The 13,097-nt window shown below is 43.7% G+C and overlaps 1 protein-coding gene across 1 annotated transcript; it reads right to left on the bottom strand.

Annotated features, from left to right (window-relative positions):
* Nucleotides 1–306: 306 nt before the first annotated feature.
* On the bottom strand, nucleotides 307–12,824 carry LAMP5 (lysosomal associated membrane protein family member 5). The gene is made up of 6 exons (XM_073628633.1): nucleotides 10,362–12,824; nucleotides 9,972–10,144; nucleotides 9,487–9,618; nucleotides 8,341–8,446; nucleotides 7,466–7,654; nucleotides 307–2,948 (listed from the first exon to the last, which is right to left on the bottom strand). Exons 1-6 carry the CDS (start codon nucleotides 10,417–10,419, stop codon nucleotides 2,770–2,772), a joined length of 837 nt encoding a protein of 278 aa, XP_073484734.1. The 5' UTR covers nucleotides 10,420–12,824; the 3' UTR covers nucleotides 307–2,769.
* Between the last annotated feature and the right edge of the window lie 273 nt (nucleotides 12,825–13,097).

The raw sequence follows: 13,097 nt of genomic DNA, 5'->3' as shown, positions 1-13,097 counted from the left end.
ACATATGTTCGGCTGCGGTTTGCGGTCCGGAGTCTGGTGCATTCCTTTTCAGGTGCAAATTGAATTCTCAACTGAGCCGGACCCAAAAACGCACAGGACCCTTTTCAAAACCACACTGCGGCCGCTCCGCACGTGTGAGCCGGCCCTCTTGAAAACCGGTCACATTCACATGTAATGCAATTAAACGCATCCAATTTGCATATATGTGAACCCAACCTCAGGGCAAGCAAAATTGTGCTTTTTTTTGTTGCTTTTTTTGGTTCAATAGGCTTCAAGGGAGAAGCCGCAGAAAAGCATGCAGTGCGTTTTTTGCCACAATTTTACAGCGATTTAGCCATGATTTGCATTTTGTTAACCTCTTGCCGACCGCCCGCCGTAGTTGTACTGAGGCAAGGTGGCACGGCTGCATGAAGCGACGTACCTGTACATCGCTTTGTGCACTAGCCCGTGTGGGCGTGCGCCGATTGGCAGGAGGGGGAACTGATCAGTGGGTCTGGCGGACAGGATGTCCGCCGGCCAACCGCGATTCTTCCACACAGAGGCAGAATGGGGATCTGCCTATGTAATAAACAAGGCAGATCGGCGTTCTGACAGGGGAGGACATGGAGATCTTGTGTTCTGGCTAAGCAGGAACACGAATCTCTGTGTTGTCCCAGTCAGTCCATCCCCCACACAGTTAGAAAACACTCCCAAGGAACACACTTAACCAATTGATCGCCCCTGATGTTAACCCCTTCCCTGCCTGTGTCATTAGTACAGTAACAGTGCATATTTTTAGCACTGATCACTGTAATAATGTCACTGGTTCCCAAAAAATTGTCAGTTAGTGTCCGATTTGTCCGCCGCAATGTCGCAGTCCCGCTAAAAATCGCTGATCACCACCATTACTAGTAAAAAATTAAACAAATACACAATTCCCTAAAAATATCCCATCGTTTGTGATAACTTTTGTGCAAACCAATTAATATACATTTAGCAGAATACATATTGGTCTTAATTGATTGAGTTAAAATTTTTTGAATTTACATATTTTTTATTGGATATGTTTTATAGTAGAAAATTGTCTGTTTTTGTTTATAGCACAAAAAATAAAAACCACAGAGGTGATCAAATACCACCTAAAGAAAGCTCTAATTGTGGAAAAAAAAGGACATCAATTTAATTTGGGTACAGCGTCACGTGATCGCGCAATTGTCAGTTAAAGTAACGCAGTGCTGTATCGCAAAAAATGGCCTGCTCATTAAGGGGGTAAAATCTTCCGGTCCTTAAGTGGTTAATCTGCCCAACAACAAATTGCCCCCCACCCCCCTCAAAAAAAAGCACAATAAATGCAAAATTAAAATTGTGGTAAAATCGCGCCTGCAAAACCGAGCCTAATGGCAGGAATACACGATAAAAAAATCAGGCGAAAATTTCTGTTTTTACCAACGATCGGCCCGATCTTCTACTCGTTGATGCCCAGCAAGTAATAAGCGATATTTTGAACGAAAAAGACCGATTGAAAAAAATAGAAAAATTGTGTTGTATCGCTTGCGAACGAACGACTTTCTATTCGTTGGTGTGAAGGTCGTCTGTAAAACATCTTTTGAACATTATCACGCGTGAGCGGAACTAGTAGACGACCCCACTTGCACATGAGACATCAAGACTACGTATGAAATCGTTTGCTCTTTTAAAGATTTTTTTTTTTTGATTGGTTAATGTTGGAGACGATTTCGACCAACGAACGCTGTTTCGTTGGTCGGCGGTCGAGCGATCGGCCGATTTTCTAACCGTGTATTCCTGCTATTACTGTGCCTTTGTCCTCACACAGACTGAGCTATCCCTCATTATTAGACAATGCAGGAGGGCGGTTTCTAAATTGGTAACCCGACAGTGGACAGCATCCCCCTGAGGAAGCCCAGATTGAGGGCGAAACATGTTGGAAACTCCATCAAATGTGGTGTTGCCATAAGGATTGTACCCTCTGTATTTGCTGTGGAATTGTTTTTAGACAATTTTTCTTAATTATATAAATGTATATCTTTTGAATATACCTCTTTGGATCAATTTATTAGTATATGCAGCTTAAAAATCCCACAAGTACTCCTATATCTATTTAAATTAGGGATGTGGTGCTAATTTTAGTGGTTTGTCAAGAATTTATCCTAAATCGTTAACCCATTTTTTTTTAGGACAGACAGTGTTCAAATCCAGTTTACAGCTGATAATGAAAACAAGGGAACACAGTACAGACAGGATCAATCCTGTTAAACATTACTCCACCCTCCCCCTCCCCTCCTAAACACCGCAAAACAGGGAGAACATGGAAGGAGAATTTTTAGGCAAGTAAAAGGCACCTAAAAAAGGTAACCAACAATTTTTTTTTTCTTTTACGTTATGCTATGAAACAAATATAAAGTAGGTGTTCCCCCAATTTGGCTACAAAAGTGGAAATCCCCTTTAAGCTCCTTATATTAAACATGCATAGGTTCTACAGGAGAGGATTCTAGGTGAGATGTGCAAAGAGTTGTCATTGAAGACTTTAGAAGCATTTTTAGGTTATTTAAAAATCATGATGAAAATCAATAGACGGCGGCGTTGGCACGTGGTCTGCACTGGAATATTATGGCGTCATACTGGTTTCCAGTGCAAAGGGGGAAAAAAAAAAAAGCTTCACCGATAAAAAGGGAAATGGACGTCATGTACGGGAAGACAAAGTGCTTCTGGCCTTTCTACCTGATGGTCATTATGCTTTGCATTCGATTTTTTTTTTTTTTTAGTCTTTGCTTATCCCATGTGCTTGTAGAGAGATCTGTCCCGAGGAATTTGCACTTGATTGGCTGTCATCTTATGATGAATGTGGTAGACGGCGAGGATGATGACGATGGCCAGTCCCAGGGTTATTCCCAGGATAAGAGGCAAGGTTTCTTCCAGCTGTTTCCTCTGATCCGTCAGACATCTGTACTCTGCAATGAGAAAGGAAGAGACGGGAAGGTGAGAAATGGAGCTCCGCAGCTAATGAGAGTTATTCGAGTATTCTTATGTCTATTGGTGGTCAACACTCCATACAATGTACACCGTGTGATGTCCGTACGCAGGAATACCTTCCTCAATAACATACTGGGGGGAGGGGATGTGGTGCAGGGGAATTTCACTTTGAAAGGGAATCTCCAAACTTTTCAGTATGAGCACCACATTGCATATTTTGCAAATATGGGTGAGTGAAAAAAAAATTATAATTTAGTCTGTTCACTTTGCAAGGGGATTTTTCCTAATGCCGCGTACAGACGAGCGGACTTTCCGTCAGAGTAGACTCTGGCGGTCTTTCCGACGGAGTTCCGCTGAAACGGACTTGCCTACACACGATCACACCAAAGTCCGATCGTTTAGAACGCGATGACGTACGACGGGACTAGAAAAAAGGAAGTCCAACGGCCAGTAGCCAATAGCTGCCCTAGCGTCGTTTTTGGTCCGTCGGACATACAGACGAGCGGATTTCTCGATAGGTATCGAGTACGTTGGAAAGATTTGAAACTTGTTCTATGAAGCCCAAACACAATCAGACCTTTTCTGTCGGAAAGTTCGGCCGTGTGTACACGGCATTACACGTGATTAGGTATTCTTTGCAAAGCCAAATTCAATAAGCTAAAGGGGGAGGGGGAGGGGGTCTCCAAACTTTTCAGTATGAGCACCACATTGCATATTTACAAATATGTGTGAGTCAAAAAAAAATGTATAATTTTTTGTAAAACAATGGATACAATTTAAACAAAAAAATATGTTTTCTGATCTTTTTTTGTAACCAACATGTTATGATTCAGTACAAAATAAAAAAATAAAAATAAAACAAAGCTAGTCCACCCTTACATAAAATCAGACCCCCTCATCTCTCATCAGTGTCCCCCTCAGAGTCCAGCTTTATGTCAGCAGAGTACCCCCTTACATCAGAGCCCCTTCTTATATCAGGGTCCCCATCAAAATCCAGCTTTACATCAGGGTCCCCTTCAGATTCCGAGAAAAAAGAAAAAAAGGGGTGCACCAGCCATGTGCATTATCCTTTGGGTGTAAATTTATTAAAACCAATGGTAAAAAGGAATTACTTACAAACAGTTGTGGAAGATCTCATAGTGTAAACAATCTTCAAATAACAGCATACAGTCTAAAATCAATGGACCCATCAAAGGTCACAGAGGAACTCACAGGGGTCACTGCTAGCTGACGCGCTTCGAGGGGAACGTCCCCTCTTCCTCAGAGCACAGGCTGTGCTCTGAGGAAGAGGGGACGTTCCCCTCGAAACACACCCCTCCTTATATCAGGGTCCCCATCAGAGTCCAGATTTACATCCGTGTCCTCATCAGAGACCCCCTTACATCAGAGTCCCCATCAGAGTCCCCTCTTACATCAGTGTCTCCATCAGAGTCCTCCCTTACATCAGGGTACCCATCAGAGTCCAGCTTTATATCAGTGCCCCCCATCAGAGTCCCCCCTTATATCAAGAACCTTATCAGAGCCCAGCTATATACAGTATCAGAGTCCCCTTTGCATGAGTATTTCCCTCAGAGCTAATGTTGGGAGGTGGGGCAGGTCTGGGTGGAGGAAGTGAATGCTGGGTCAAGCATGTCATTGGTTGCTAAGATCCTGACAGTCCCAGCGAGCAATTTCACAGTACAGTGGAGGAAAACCTGCACTGGACATGGCATGTGGCAGCACCATCTGTGTACAGTGAAGGAAGATTTGGGCTCCCACTGTCTTCTGGAACTACTAGGAAGTTCTAGAACTTAGAGGGCAGAGGAGCAGAGATGAGGCCTGAATATTTATGGAATCTCCTCCAATCCCTGGGTGGGAACAGCCCAGAAGGTGGGGTGGCAAGCCATAAATATTCTGGAGCCTGGCCATGTGGGAGCAGAGTCCAGGGGACCCCTATTCTGGAGGACTCTGCCCCCGGGCAGAAGGAAGGAGACAGAGAGGGGCGGCCATAGAATCTTCACACACCTTTAGCCTCAGCTAAGCCTACCTGAAGCCATCCTGAGGGCCATTGGCACCTGTCCAGCAGGAGGCCTGTTTAGAAGTCACATGTGTCACAGGATCCACCTAAGGGACTGAGTAAGTTTCTTCAACCACTACAACCCGGAGCCTATAGAGGAGAAGCAGCCAGATGAAATACCCAGATAGCCTTCTAACAAGGGGGCAGCTTGGAACCCTTAAAGCCAATACAGCTACCCTACACCTCTTTCTTGGAGAACCTAAAGAGAAACCAGGTGCATTGGTAATTTTTATGGAGATAGAGCACCTGCATTCAGTGATTGGAAACCTTTTTTTTACCAGTTGAGTTGATCTGTTTTCCCTACAGGAGGACAGCCTTGTGATTTTTTTTGGTAGCCAGAGACAACAGTTTGAAGTCCTCATTCAAATGCCAGTTTTGGGCCTCCCATACCTTCCCATCCCTATCCAAGTGTATACACCTAATTAACCAAAAACAAAACAAAGAACCCTGGGCTGGTTTTTGACTACTGAGTGAATGCCGGAAAATTCCTGCTTCCTGGCTGTGAATGTTAGAGAGAACCAGAAAATCCTGGGGCTCCTAAGGGGGTAGCACTAGAGTTGGGGGGTAGGGGAGAAGCAGAGACTGTGCACATCAGCTGGAGGGGGGGGGGGTTACAATGTGCACAACAGCTGCAGGCTGTATGAAGACTTGTAGCAAGCTGCATGTGGTCCACGGCCATAGTTTGGAGACCCCTGAGCTAAGGGAAAGTTGCAAAGTAAACAATGTTTTTGCCTTAAAGGGTAACTCCAAAAAAATATCCAAAATATAGCAAATTAAAAAAAATAATAGCATATGCAATTTCTACACAAGTCATTTTATAATTTAACCACTTCAATACTGGGCAATCCTGTTTTCTCCTTCACTGATGGGCACTGATCGGGCTGCACTGATGGGCACTGATAAGGCGGCACTGATGGGCACTGATGAGGTGGCACCAATGAGGTGGCACTGATGGGCACTGATGATGGGCACTAATATGCGGCACTGATGGGACACTGATAGGCAGCACTGATGGGCACTGATAGGTGGCGCTGATATGCAGCACTGATGGATACACATAGGTGGCACTGATGGATACACATAGGTGGCACTGATGGGCACTGAAAGGCGGCACAGATGGGCACTGATGAGTGGCACTGATGTACACTAATAGATGGTACTGATGGATGCCAATTAGTGCCAAACAATAATGTCTGCCAATCAGTGGTGACCATTGTGGGCACTGATTGGCATTCATTGTGGGCACTGATTGGCATCCCTGGTGGTCTAGGGTGGCATACCTGGTGGTGACATCCCTGGTGGTTCCGGGGGGGGGGGTCCCTGGTGGTCCAGTGTGGGCATCCTCAGGGGGGCTGCGCTGATAATCAATCAGCACATACCCCCCTGCCAGAGGAGCAGCAGATCGTCTCTTCTCTACTCTACTCTGACAGACGTGAGTGCGGAAAAGCCGATCAATGGCTTTTCCTGTTTACATCATGATCAGCCGTGATTGGACACGCTGATCACGTGGTAAAGAGTCTCCGTCAGAGACTGTTTACCTAGATCGGTGTTGCAGGGTGTCAGACTGACACACCGCAACAATGATCGCCGTGATGCCCGTCCCTGGGGCCACGCAGTGGCTTGATATCCTGGCGACGTCACAAGACGTCCGGTCAGGATATCGAAACCACTTTGCCGCCGTCATTTTTCTATATGGCGGGCGGCAAGTGGTTAATGTTATTAAAAAATGACCTTTCCTTTTCAATTTGCAGTCACTATTTTCTGTAAAATTCAATGCAATATGGCAACCTGGAGGCGTTCTGTACACAGTTGGTGTACAGAACAACCCCCAGATATGTAATTTCCTGCTTATGTGATTGGCTTACTGATTTCCCCAGAAGTTTGCACAAAGTCAGATTTTAGACACCCCCTGCAATAGAAATTTCAGTTTTGATGAGATACTCCCTTTGACAGACAAGACTGGGACAGGGACATTTGGAGGGGACTAGGGGCAAGCACTGATTATGACCCAGTCAGAGCATGGTAAAGAGCTCAGTTTAGCCTCTGATGCCATGGAGAGAGCAGATCATCCTCTAATAATGGACAACAACGTGAGGAACGCTGAGAGCGAGGCTTGGATTAATTTTCCAAATAAGGACAATAAATCTTCCCTTCTGGAGTGTATGGAAAGGTGTAATATTAATCTTGTACAGGTCAATGGTCCCCTGCCGCTGCTTTGGGTCCCTCCCCATGCCGAGTGTCCCCATAGCAAGCCACTTGTTATGGGGGGCACTCGTGTGTGCTTGCTCCTGAGCCCAGCTCTCTGTGTCCATACGACACAGAGAAAGTATTTCAGCCCCGCCCCATGCTCCCTCCTCACTGGCTGTAATTGACAGCAGAAGGAGCCAATGGCACCTCAACTTTAAGCCCATGCCACCTGCTGTAGAGCAATTGCCATACCTTCACTGAAGACAAAGTCACTCTTAATGTCAAATGGCTGTATGTGGACCTCAGACAGGAACAGGACCACCGTCTTCTTCTGGTCACTGGAGATCAGGCTGAGCTTCTCTGGAGCCTCACATTCATAGGACATCCCAACTGGTGTGGCCATAAGGGACAGGTGATGACTAGTAGCCGTTTGCTTTCCAGCTGAAACATTGACACAGCAGAATAGCATGTAAGTTTAAAAATAAATTATGTTATGCCTTAAGCTTTAAAATGAAAAAAAAATAAAAAATTGAACGATATTGATTTATGGAGGAAGATGAGATATCTATAATATGCATGTAAAATGTTACAAAAGGGTATGTGTTGCTTTTAAATATTATTTTGTTTCGTGCATTTATTTAAGATTATATCAAAAATGCCTATGGTGTAAATTCATATAACAAAATGCTTTATTTAGCAGTGGCATGGGTCCCAGAGAGGGCCCCAGATGGGAAAGCCAGGGGCAGAGCGACAAGGACTGCATTGTGCACAGCAGTATTGGGTGAACATCTGTTGGTGACACGTCAGCAGCCAACCGCACCAAATGACTCAGCTACTGACTGCGGCTATAAGGCTCCTCTCCCGTAAACATCCATTTACTTCTGGTGGTGATAATACTGTAATTGTGGGGTTTTTCCAATTACACTGTCCCCTTTCCTTAGTAGAGGCCTCGGAGTAAGAATCTGAGGCTGCATGCATACTGCATAGGATACAATAAAGAGGACCACTGCGGCATGGTTTTGGCCGGAGGGGGAGGGGAGGGGATTGGGGGTGCAGGAACTAGTGATTGTGTAGGATAACAGTCTATGAGGACCACACGTACATGCCGTAGTCTTGAACATACTCACGTCTTGCTCCAGTTTTGAAATTTGTGCGTTCTGAGGGATCATACAAAAATTGAACTTTGCTCATTTTCCAACTCCCTCCGGTGGACTTTGTGAAGTCCTGACCATCCTAGGAATAAAATTGATATTTCTAAGCAAGCACTTGCTCCATTGATTTTAAATGCAAACATTGGCTGAGCTACTGATTTTAATGAAAGCATTGATTGAACTATTGATTGAGATGCAAGCACTGGATGAACTATTGATTCTAATGAAAGCATTGGTTGAACCATTGACAAAAATGCAAGCATTGGCTGAACCTTTCCTTCTAATGAAAGCATTGGTTGGACCATTGGTTGCAATGGAAGCATCGGCTCAACTATTGATTTAAATGAAAGCATTGTTTGAACTACTGATTAAAATGCAAACATTGGCCGAACAATTGATTTTAAGTAAGGCATTGGTTGGACCATTGGTTGAAATGCAAGCATTGGCCGAACTATTCATTTAAATGAAAGCATTGATTGAACTATTGATTAAAATGAAAGCGTTGGTTGAACCATTGATAAAAATGCAAGCATTGGCTGAACCTTTGATTCTAATGAAAGCATTGGTTGGACCATTGGTTGAAATGCAAGCATCAGCTCAATTATTGATTTTAATGAAAGCATTGCTTGGGCCATTGATTAAAATGCAAACATTGGCCGAACTATTGATCTTAATAGAGATATTGGTTGGACCTTTGGTTCAAACACAAGCATTGCCCGAACTATTGATTTTAAGTGAAAGCACTGATTGAGCTATTGATTAAAATGCAAGCATTGGTTGAACTATTGATTTTAATGAAAAAATTGGTTGGACCATTGTTTTTAATGCAAGCATCAGAAATCTGAATGCAGGCATTTGTTGACCTGTTGACCTATTAATACCACCCTGCATTCTTGGAATGCGACATATGGGATTTGTTTATTATAGATCATTGTTTAAAACTAGGAATGACATGGCTCTATATGTAAGCAGAGCTCATCATACTAGAGAAAGATTTCACTTTGATGATAATGCCTTGTCTTAGGCAGTTGTCATAATGAATCATGCATTGCAGTATGTCTATGTCATTAGCAGTTCGCAACATTCAATTATAGAACCTTGAGCAGCTGTAGTGTTAGTTACCTTGACAAAGAACAACTTCAGCGTGTAGGCTTTGTCTAACCATGACAAATGCAGTTCAGACTCATTATTCCAGCATTTCCCTTTAATCTCAGTATCTCTGGGCAGCTGGATGATAGCTTCCACCAGATCCCACTGCAAGAGATAAGAAACCATGCGGCTGAAGAACATCATTTATCCACAGTCATTGCATAGACTAATATCAGACTATTCATTAATTGAAGTCATGTTACTACATTTGATTCTGCATTAGCAACAATCTAGCATACTGAATAAAACAAAAAGCGAAGCAGTAACTCTTAGCAATTCCAATTCCAATTGGTTTGTTTTGTTGCTCTCTGCGTATTGTCCTACTGAATAGGGCTGGATGCTTTGAAGAGAAATCACATTCTCAAGAATTTAGAATTAAGAAACACTTTTTGGTAATTCTCATAAATGTGGGCTGAATCATGAAAACTATTAAAACATTTTTAAAACATAATACTTACATCCACCTCATTGCTGGAAGGAACCTCATAGGGAACAGCTAACTTAGCTGAGAATTCAGCCATAAGACAAGTGGTCCCATTTTCTCTTATGACAAAAATGTTTTTCTCGGGATTAGTGGATAGACCTGAAAGATTCTCCACTTCTTGCTCTGCCATATTCTGACCAATAGCGCCTGTCAAATAAAGAAAGTCGATCATTTACGGTTTACATTGTCCATACTGTGCCACCAACCAAACAAACTGTCCTAAACCTATATCTGGATGCTCCTTTACCCTAGTACATGGTTCTCTTCCCCTTTGTAGGTAAGAAACCATATACATGTATTCCTTCACCTAAAGAATAATAATAATAATAATAATAATAATAATAATAATGATTGTTTTACTTACATAGAAGAAGAACCAGCACTTGTAGTCCTAGGGCTGATGCACTCCTTGTGAGATCCATGCTTGCTCAGACTTTGCAATGACCTAAGAAATACTGAAAGCCAAAAAAAAAAAAAGAAGTCTCAAGACTTGTCTCCTACAGATCACTTATCCAGTCCTGGGCACAGTTGTAATGATTAATCTGATTCAGCACTAATCTGTCAGATCCACACAGTGGAAGAGAGGCTCATTGGGTAGCTATCCAAGGTGCTGATATGCCTTATGTGGCTGGGATGTACAGAGTGCCTATGGAGCTTTGCTGTCCAATGTGCTGAAATGCCTTACCTTGATGGGGTGCCTGCAACTCTGCTGTCCAAGATACTGAAATACCTTGTGAGGATGGCTTGTATTGAGTGTCTATTGAACCCTTATGTCAGAGGTACTGAAACACCTCATGTTAATGGGTTGTATGAAGATCCAAGGTGCTGAAATCCCTTAGGCGGTTCTTCTGCATGGGGTGCTGCAGCCTTCAGCAGTCCAAAGTGCTATAAAGCCTTGTGGGGTCCGTTGCACTCTACTGTCCAAGGTGCCTTGTGTGACTCAATTGCATTTGGTGTCGGAACACCCTGCTGGTCCAAGGTTCTGAAATGCCTTATATGGCACTGTTGTACCGTATGCCTATGAAGCTCTGCTTGTCCAAGGTGCTGAAATGCCTCATGTGGCTCAGTTGCATGCAGTGCAGTAACTCTTAGTTGTCCAAGGTGAGGTGTCCGAATGCCCTAAGTGATTCTGTTGTACTTTGTGTCGGAAAACTCCTCTGTCCAAGGTTCTGCAATGCCTTATGTGGGTCGGTTGCATGGAGTGCCTATGAAGCTTTGCTTTCCAGGGTGCTGAAATGCCTTATCTTTGTTGGCTGTAGCTATGGCCGGAATACTTCGCTGTCCAAGGTGCTGAAGGGGCTGGTGTCGGTGGGTTGCATGGAGTGCCTATGGAGCTTTGCTGTCCAAGGTGCTGAAATGCCTTCTCTTTGCTGGCTGTAACACTCCGCTGTCCGAGGTTCTTATGTGGCTCTGCTGTGTGAAGTGCCTTTGAAGCTCTGCTGTCCAGGGTGCTGAATCACATTACTGCTCCACTGTGCTGTAGTGTAGAAAGGAACTCTGCTGTCCAATGGGCTGTATTGTCGGAAGAAACTCTGCTAGCCAGGATGCTGTACTGCAGGAGGGAATTCTGCTATCCACTGTGCTGTAGTAATAAGAAGGAATTCTGCTATCCACTGTGCTGTAGTGTAGGAAGGAAATCTTCTATCCACTGTGCTGTAGTATATAAAGGGATTCTGCTATTCACTGTGCTGTAATATAGAAAATAATTATGTTATCCACGGTGCTGTAGTATAGGAAGGAACTCTGCTATCCACTGTGCTGTAGTATAAGAAGGAATTCTGCTATTCACTGTGCTGTAGTGTAGGAAAGAACTATGTTATCCACTGTTCTGTAGTATGAGAAGGGATTCTGCTATACACTGTGCTGTAGTGTAGATAAGAGGTCTGCTATCCACGGTGCTATAGTATAGGATAATACTCTGCTATTCACTGTGCTGTAGTATAGGAATGAATCCTGCTATCAACTGTGCTGTAGTATAGGAAAAGGACCCTGCTATCAACTGTGCTGTAGTGTAGATAAGAGCTCTGCTATCCACTGTGTTGTAGTATAGGAAGAAACTCTGCTATTCACTGTGCTGTAGTGTAGAACTCTTCTATCCACTGTGCTGTAATGTAGGAAATAACTCTGCTATCCACTGTGCTGTAGTGTAGGAAGGAACTCTTCTATCCACTGTGCTGTAGTGTAGAACTCTGCTATCCACTGTGCTGTAGTGTAGAACTCTTCTATCCACTGTGCTGTAGTATAGGAAGGAACTCTTCTATCCACTGTGCTGTAGTGTAGGAAGGAACTCTTCTATCCACTGTGCTGTAGTATAGGAAGGAACTCTTCTATCCACTGTGCTGTAGTATAGGAAGGAACTCTTCTATCCACTGTGCTGTAGTATAGGAAGGAACTCTTCTATCCACTGTGCTGTAGTGTAGGAAAGAACTCATCCATCCAGGATGCTGCACCTCTTTCTACAGCTCTTCTACCCAAGCCACTGAAGCAGAAAGCAGACCAGGCTCCTCTCCTCTCTATCCAAGGGAACATTAAAAGAAAATCAGCATTACCAATGATTCTCCCCAAATCTATAAAGTCTCAAGCTTTGCAGAAGACTGCCATTGTTTCAGCTCAGCAATCACCCATTCAATGGGTCGTAAATGACTTTTTCAAAGCTCCAGTGACTAGGCTCAGAAAAAAAAAAGCCTGTCATATAAGATGATCTGGAATAAATGGATTAGGAGAGTGTAGAACCCTCGGGGGGTGTTTATGAAATCAGATGGTTGTGGTGGGTCTTGTATGATTCATAAGAATACTTTTTCAGCCCAGAAATGTGCAGTGCAGTGATTAGGAATTTACATTAGTAAATGATTGCGGTACCTACCTCATATTGTTCAAACACAGTCTGCGTTTATGACAAAGGGGGAAGGCGGAGGAGTGTGAAGTTACATGACGAACGCCCCCATGAAAGGGTTGCAAAGCTACACAGGCGGTGCGCTCATTCCCCCCCCCCTATATTCTTCATAAGGGGATGTGTGTGGAGTCTATAGCCTGCAACTTCTCCTGCAGCTGAGAATTAATTTATCACTCTACAGCTATCATTTAAATAACTTGCTGAAGC

The sequence above is a fragment of the Aquarana catesbeiana genome, linkage group LG04 (genome assembly GCF_042186555.1).
Source record: "Aquarana catesbeiana isolate 2022-GZ linkage group LG04, ASM4218655v1, whole genome shotgun sequence".
Taxonomy (NCBI): Eukaryota; Metazoa; Chordata; class Amphibia; order Anura; family Ranidae; genus Aquarana; species Aquarana catesbeiana.
The sequence above is the reverse complement of the archived record's forward strand: the minus strand, read 5'-3'. Positions and strand labels throughout refer to the sequence as shown.